Genomic DNA, 7986 nt, shown 5'->3' with positions numbered 1-7986 from the left:
ATATATATTCCCTCTCCCCCTTCAGAACAGGCAGTTTAGCTTGTCTATGACAATAATACACCAAGCCTTACCATCCACAGGGCACTCAAAGGGTTTAGTACCCAGGTGGGTAATCTTGTGGCCTTTCAAGTGCTCCGCTCTCGTAAACGACTTCCCGCACCCTTCTACTGGACACGGGTAACGCCGGTCATCTTCGTGTTTTCTTGTATAAAAAAACAGTAAAAAGGTATTAGCACGTCACCTACAGAACACATCCACCATATCTCCACTCCGACATTGTCCAGCTACTGCGACATACCAGTCAGCACTAGTTTGTTATTCTGGACTAACTGATGCATCCAAATAGCTGACATTTTACTGTGTCATGATTTCAGTATCTTTAAAAATACTAACGCTGCATGTAACACAAAACCACAGACGGACAATATTGGCGGTTCCATACCTTTTATGCCTTAGCAGCTTTGACATGCTTGTGAAGGAGACCCCGCAGTTTTCAAAGTCACAAATGAAAGGTCTCTCACCTACAAAAGGTAATCAGGGAAAATGAGATTACACAGGAAACACAGGATCCCTCAGCTAAAAACGTCATATGTCTAAAACAATAAAAGATAAAAACAATATATACTTTATACACTTCAATATCCCCAGTGCCCCATCATCATCTAGCAAAGATTAGGTGACCTTACCTTTGCTTCATTAGGGATCACTGAACCATACCCTATGAGAATGGGCACACAACCTTAAAGGAGAACTATGAGGTCAGTGATTTTCACTCAGCCTCATTAACTGAGCCAACCTATGACAATGAGACTGTCACAGGTCGGCTCAGTAGATCGGGAAGTGAGCGAACACATACGGGCGCTCGCTCACTTCTCGATCCTCTTGCACTGACTGGTGGAACGGACAGGGGAGGGGGCGGGTACAGCTGGCTCTGCCTCTAGATAGGCAGAGCCAGCTGTCACTCACACAGCTGGGTGGATCCCGACATAATTGTCGGGATCCGTTCCGGCTGCGGCGTCTCAGTATACCGCGTGTTGTAGCTCTCTATATACTGAGCTTAGGGTGACGGGAGGATGCTAGTTTGTGTCCTACCGTTACCCTTAGGAGAACTATGGGGAAAAGCCCTGACCCCATAGTTCTTTAACAGCAAGGGGTTAAACTACACGACCAGGTGACAGGACAGCAGGGGAGGCTGGGCAGCCATTAAAGACCAGAAGACGTTCTCTGTGAGGCCATGAAAGTAGAAGGGGAAGACAAGGAGTCCTTCCCAAAGGTTCCAGGGCAGTGGTAGCCAAACTGCAGCCCTCCAGCTGTGGGGAAACTACAAATACTATCATGCATCTGCCTCAGTAGGCCATGCCTGTGGCTGTCAGAAACTTGCATTGCCTAATGGGACTTGTAGTTTCATCACAGCTGGAGGGCCGCAGTTTGGCTACCCCTGTTCTAGGGGGTGACTAGCAGATAAATTAAACTGTTACTACAACTGGATCTCACAGTAGCAATGGCGACATTTATTTGACAATTTCCTCCACTAGTTCTCTAGAATTGTTACCAACGTACTTATTTCCTATGGGGGCAGGTCTACGTCATTAGGAACGGACTTCCTAGCGGTTGCCCCGGCAAGTATTTTACAAGCCCGATATCACAGGGAGTAATAAAATAAGGTAAAAGAAAAAAAAATGCTGGGGCATGATCTAGAATAGGGGTGGGGACCCTCCAGCTGTGGTGAAACTACAAATCCCATGAGGCATTGCAAGATTCTCACAGCCACAGGCATGACTCCCAGAGGCAGATGCATCATGGGATTTGTAATTTCAACACAGATGGAGGGCCGGAGGTTCTCCACCCCGATCTAGGAGAGGGAGGTTCGGTATGAATTAGGATAACACTTGGGCATACATCAACTCCCGGTCAGCGCTGAAAACCTCTTACTGAGCCCTCTGCAAACCTGCAGCTCCTAGAAAACCGACCTGTGTGGCTCCGGAGGTGTATCTTCAGGCGGCAGGCTTTATCATACTGCTTGTTGCAGCCAGGAAAAGAGCAAACAAACTGTTCCTGCTCCCGGACGTGAGCTCTGTGATGGGAGAACAAGGCAGTCACTGTAATAAACGTCTTGTCACAACCTACAGGAAACAAAAAGGATTCATTTATTATTTTACATTCATCCAATTTTCAAACACAACTGACAAATTCTTAAGGCCTCATTCACACTGCCACGCTTATATGCGCGTATTGTACCATATGCAAATAAATGGCTCAATGCACATAGCTGCGTATGGAGCCGTATATTTGCGCAGCGTAAAAACAGAATGGAACCGAGCTGCGTCCAGGCAGTGTATTTCTGGGTATTTTTTGCGCATACACGAGTGTTTGTGCGCGTATACGCACGTACAGTTCATTCAAATTTCTATTACGAATGATGCATTCTGGGATTGCATATAGTGCACGCATGTACGCAATATACAATTTTGCTCTTGCGTTGTGTGTGAATGAGGCCTAAAGGTCTTCACTGCGGCCTTCTCATTCTGCAAATACTGTCTACTTGAAAAAGGCAACTCTGTCTTAAAAAGGAGAACTATGAGATGAGATGAGTGCTTTTCACTCGCCTCATAGTTCTAGCCGACCTGTGACAATGAGACTGTCACAGGTCGGCTCAGTAGATCGGGAGGTGAGCGAACACATACCGGCGTTCGCTCACTTCTCGATCCTGTCACGGCTCTCTGCCGTGACAGGGGAGGGGCTGAAATCCCCTCTCCCCGCTCCGATCCTCCAGCGCTGACTGGCGTAAGGAACGGGTGGCCACAGCTGGCTCTGCCTCTAGATAGGCAGGGCCAGCTGTCAGTCACGCAGCTGGGCGGATCCCGGCATAATTGTCAGGTTTTGCTTCAGCTGCGGCGTCTCAGTAAACTGCGGTTTCTCAGTATACCGCAGCTCAGCTCGCGGTATACTGAGCCTAGGGTGGCGGGAGGACGCTAGTTTGTGTCCTCCCGTTACCCTAAGGAGAACTATGGGGAAAAGCCTTAACCCCATAGTTCTCCTTTAAGTCAACATCCAAGAACTATATGCAGATAAGGACCAACCATCCGTCTCCCTTCCAGAGATTTGCCCTCATTTCCTGGCCCGCTAACAACGTTATACCCCGCCCCCCACACACACAGTCAGGGGAACCTTTAGGCCCAGTTCACACCAGAAACTGCATCACAACTGCGTGCGTCTGTGCAGTTGCACTGCGATCCGTTTTGATGCGTTTTTTTCTGCACTAGAAAAATGCTAATGATTAGGTCACTTTCTCTTCCTGTCAGAGCATTTCCTACGTTTGTTTTGGAGATCAGATATGCTTTCTTTGTTGGCTGGTATGGTGCTAGTGTTGACTATAGCCATTCTGCGACAACGCCTTCGCAGGCGACGTCGATGTTGGGTGCACCCAGATGTTTGCTGTCGTACAGCAGGGGACAGTCCCGTACATATTGGATGAAATCATCTGGATCCACAAATTCCATCTCTCCACACTACAAAGAGGAAGTCCCTGGGTGATGACATAATCAATTCTGAGTCTTTTCTTTTTTTATCCGTTGCGTTTTGATGCAGGTAAAATAGGACAAGCAGTACTTTTTCTGACTGCATTAACGGACTGCAATGGTGTGAATTAAGCACAAGGAAGCCCATAGGAAAGCATTGTGATGTATTTTGACTGCAGCAGTCAAAATAAACAGACTGCATCACAACTGCATATGGTGTGAACTGGCCCAGAGCGAGCAGTGGAAGATCAGAACCCTGGACAGAACTTTTATTGATGTATGTAACCCTGTTGAAGATTTCCTCTCACTTCCTTTCAGGTAAATCCATTTCCAGCAGAAAAGTGAATAAATCTCTAACAGAGCCCTGAATACATATAAAAACCCAACAGGGGTTCTAGTTCTTTCTTGCTACCCAAAACTAGAAAAAAAAGATTTTTTGGGGGGATTGACATCTTTAAAACAGAAGGTATTTACATGTCTTACTTCTATAACTGCTCACCATTCCATGAGCGGTCTTGGCTGTATGGAATTGCATCATATTGTCAGGCCATAAGCCCTCGTGGGTTTCCATACACTGCACCTTTGATGGGCAACTAGCTTAAAACAGGAGCAGTATGCAGTTTGGATTATATGGCTCTGTAATATGTGGATACAAGGCGCCTTTCACGTGGGCTGATCCCCGGCTGACCCCATCCTGATCGGCATGGATCGGGTGTCTCCACTGTGACATCCGCAAGCGTCCAGTTTTTACCTCCTCCTTGCAATGGAGGAAAGAAACCGGAAAAGGCCGGACCCCACGTTGGTCTAGTCTATGGGGAATCGGATGTAAACAGGCATGTGTCTTCAAAGTCCTGGTGAAAGAAGGACCCGATTGTTGCCAGGAACAGTGAAGGGGATCCTGCGTGACCCCGAAACGTTGCATTTACGTGATATGCTGCATTTACGGCAATAAAAGACGCACTATTCACTACTAGGAGTGCCGGCGACCCATCTTTACTTTGCGATTGTCACGGCGCCATCTGTTGGTCACCGTAGCACCCACCGGTTGTTTTTTGGACAAAGGAGTCGGGAGTGCGATGGGTTAATTGACTACTGTTTACATCAGATTATCCCCTGATCCAGCATGATCAGGTTCCGTTTGTTTATCCGGACCTGGCCGGAGTCGGAGGGTGTGCTAACTGGATGCTTGTCCATTTACACACGGCTACCCTTAGACTAGCTTTGAGCATCCGATTGCCCTTCAATTTTTCAGGCAGGCCCATGTAAAAGGGGTCTTACTGTACAATGAGCTTACAGTTCCAGGCGAACATATGGCCACGGGGGTTTAGCGGAATTATTTACGTGGTTCAGCTCACTGTCCTAACCCCTTAACCTTAGATTGTAAGCTCCTTGAGGGTAGGGACTGATGTGAATGTGCAACTATGTAAAGCGCTGCGTAAATTGTCGGCGCTATACCTGTAATAAATAAATGTTGGGATCTGTCAAGAAAGTGGAACATGCAAATTCCTTCCCTACTATGTTCTGCAGCGTGTTCTCTGCAAAGAATGCTTTGCACAGGAGATGCATGTCACATGACCCGTCACATGACAGGCTTCATTAGAATGAGCAGCGCTGTGTTTGCTTCAGAGTCCCAAACGAAACAAAGTGCATCCCACAGAACGCTTTATAAACGGGTTACAAGATTTTTCTCATGGTAGCAGCGACATGGCAGACGTGGTTATATGGTTCGGCTGCTTTACAGATGGACCCCTTAGATTTTTTTTCTCCATTCAGATCCATGGTGAGCAGAATTGTCATGCACACACAGCATAGCTCAGCGCTGCTGCAGACTCCAATGATCCGAAAATGAAGAGCAGACCACTCAAAGCTTCGCAATGCGGAAGTGGTCACTCCATCACATACAACAAAGGAAGTCGTCTTTCATGAATTGAAACAATGCATTGCATCCCCCGTGACATCTGTTACTGAGCACTTCAGGCTTCAGATATTTTAGGTTCAGTTACACCAGTTCACATCCTGACCCCAAATTACACGTCTCCTCTTCTCCCTATTCTGAGTCATTTCAGCTTTCTGATTCCAAAAGCAGCCTGCTATCAGTTCTGTGATCTTCATTTAGATCATCTGCACAGCTATTCATAGATCTAGCTTCATGTAACTCATCAGTGCTTTATAAACCCTGATAATCAATAAGCATGCCGTGCTGCGCGGATTTAAAGTGGCACTAAACTCACAAGTTAAATCTTAAAAAATACATTCAGGTGCCTCAACTCTGAACAACAATGTATCTTATTTGTGTATCACTCGGCTGCAGATCCTCCAATTATCTCTGAATTGGTGCCGACACTGTCCTTCCTTCTGGAGGGGGGCTACTTGTGTTCCCCATGGTCCCTGTGTGTGTTGTAAAGTAGTCACCGCTCCAAGCTCGCTCCCGGGATGGACTACAATCCCACACTTAGTTTCCTAATTTGTATTGAGATTGTAGTCCGTCACAGGAGTGAGCTTGGAGCGGTGGTGATTGATTCCCTTTAAGAACAAGCTTACATGGTGGCCCTTTTACCCCAGAGAGGCTTCTTTGATAGGCGTATGTCAAGCCCAAAACATTGTTTTTCCCAGTTTTGGATAGGAGTTGGGAAGGATTACAACTCCTGTCAGTGGGTCCGTTGGAGAGCTTTCATCTCACTTCCTGTCCAGCTGATAATGATGTAACCAGACAGGAAGTGAGATGCAATCTGCAATAGAGACGCAGATGGAAATAAAAGTCTGACAGGGGTTCTAAAAACATTGCAGACATTTTATGTGCCTTAGTTCACCTTTCTGGCCTTGTGCTGGAAGATGCAAACCACTACACAACTGATGACACCCCGAAACACAAATCCTCTTATTGTAAGCTCAGCTGGAGAGGATCCGCATGACCTGTTCTATGGACCGCTGGTGTCACCCTCAATGTCAACCTCGCTCCTACAAGAGGTACAGGAAATCACCCCCCACGTCACCCTCGCTGCTATAAGAAGTCACCCCCATCGTTCCTAGGGATGAAGGGTCCCTGTGTGGCCCCAAAACATTGGTTTCGGGGCCACGCAGGACGCACCTCTTCAATTAAATTCAAACAAGACTTTATAAGTATTCATCGAGTGCTGGTGATCTTCATTTGTATTGCTCCTACAGGAAGCCACCCACCAAACGTGGCCCGCGCTCCAACAGGAAGCTGTCACCAATGCCACCTCGCTCCTACAGAAAGCCACCCCCAATGCCGCCCTCACTACTACAGGAAGCCAGCCCAAGGTCACCCTCATTCCAACAAGAAGCCGTCACCAATGCCGCCCTCGCTCCTACAGGAAGCCACCCCCAATGCCGCCCTCACTACTACAGGAAGCCAGCCCAAGGTCACCCTCATTCCAACATGAAGCCGTCACCAATGCCGCCCTCGCTCCTACAGGAAGCTGTCACCAATGCCGCCCTCGCTCCTACAGGAAGCATTCCCCAATAACGCCCTCTCTACCTACAGGAAGCCACCCTTGCAACTACAGGAAGCCAGCCCAACGTCACCCTCGTTCCAACAAGAAGCCGTCGCCAATGCCACCCTCACTACTACAGGAAGCCACCCCTAATGCCGCCCTCGCTACTACAGGAAGCCACCCCCAATGCCACCCTCACTCCTACAGGAAGTCATTCCCAACGTCACCCTCACTTCAACTGGAAGCCACCCCAATGTTGGCTTCGTTCCAACAAGAAGCTGTCACCAATGCTGCCGTCACTCTTACAAAGCCATTCCCAATGTCACCATTGCTTCCCCTGGAAGACACCCCAATGGCGCCATTGCTCTTACTGGCAACCACAAATTCTACACCACCTTCTGCCGGCACTTTTGAACCATCACGTACCCTCGAATTCACACTTGTAGGGTCTCTCAGGCTCGAAGTGAGTGCGCCGGTGGGCGCCGAGCTTGGCGGCGGTGGGGAAGGCCTCATCACAGGCCTCGCAGCGGAATAGGTTCTCTTGTTCGTGGGCCCGGAGGTGCGCCTTGAGGTTGTAGACGGTGGTGAAGCTCTTGCCGCAGCCGGGCGCCTCGCAGGGGAAGGGGCGCCGCTTGTCGTGGGACTGGAGGTGGCGCCTCAGCTTGTACAGGGTGGTGAAGGACCATCCGCAGCCGTCCACTTGGCACTTGTAGGGTCGCCGCTCCTCGGCGTGGCTCAGCAGGTGGACCTTCAGCTGCTGCTTACGGTCGAAGGCCTTGCCACAACTGGGCTCGGGGCAGCGGAAGACCAGCAGGACCCCCTTGCGGGCCAGGTCCAGGGCCTCCCCCAGATTCACCTGCAGCCCCCCAATATCCTCCACCAGGAAGCCGGCCACCTGCTCGTCTTTCAGCACCATGTCCACGTCCTCCAGGGGGTCGGGGAAGCCGGCTTGGGCTCCCGGGCCGCACGGCTCTTCCTCCGAGGCCCAGCTCTGGTGGGGGGTGGCCGTGACG

General features: G+C 49.3%; 1 protein-coding gene across 1 annotated transcript in view; it reads right to left on the bottom strand.

Annotated features, from left to right (window-relative positions):
* The window catches only part of LOC108795910 (urocanate hydratase-like), a 48539-nt gene that overhangs the window by 10373 nt on the left and 30180 nt on the right, over positions 1-7986 (bottom strand). The window contains exon 19 of the mRNA XM_018567240.1: positions 12-19. Coding sequence (XP_018422742.1) covers positions 12-19 — 8 coding nt within the window. The remainder of the gene's footprint in view (positions 1-11; positions 20-7986) is intronic.

The sequence above is a fragment of the Nanorana parkeri genome, unplaced genomic scaffold (assembly GCF_000935625.1).
Source record: "Nanorana parkeri isolate BGI_ZX_2015 unplaced genomic scaffold, ASM93562v1 scaffold1025, whole genome shotgun sequence".
In the NCBI taxonomy this organism is placed as follows: domain Eukaryota; kingdom Metazoa; phylum Chordata; class Amphibia; order Anura; family Dicroglossidae; genus Nanorana; species Nanorana parkeri.
Note: the sequence above shows the minus strand (reverse complement) of the source record. Positions and strands in the feature narration are given on the sequence as shown.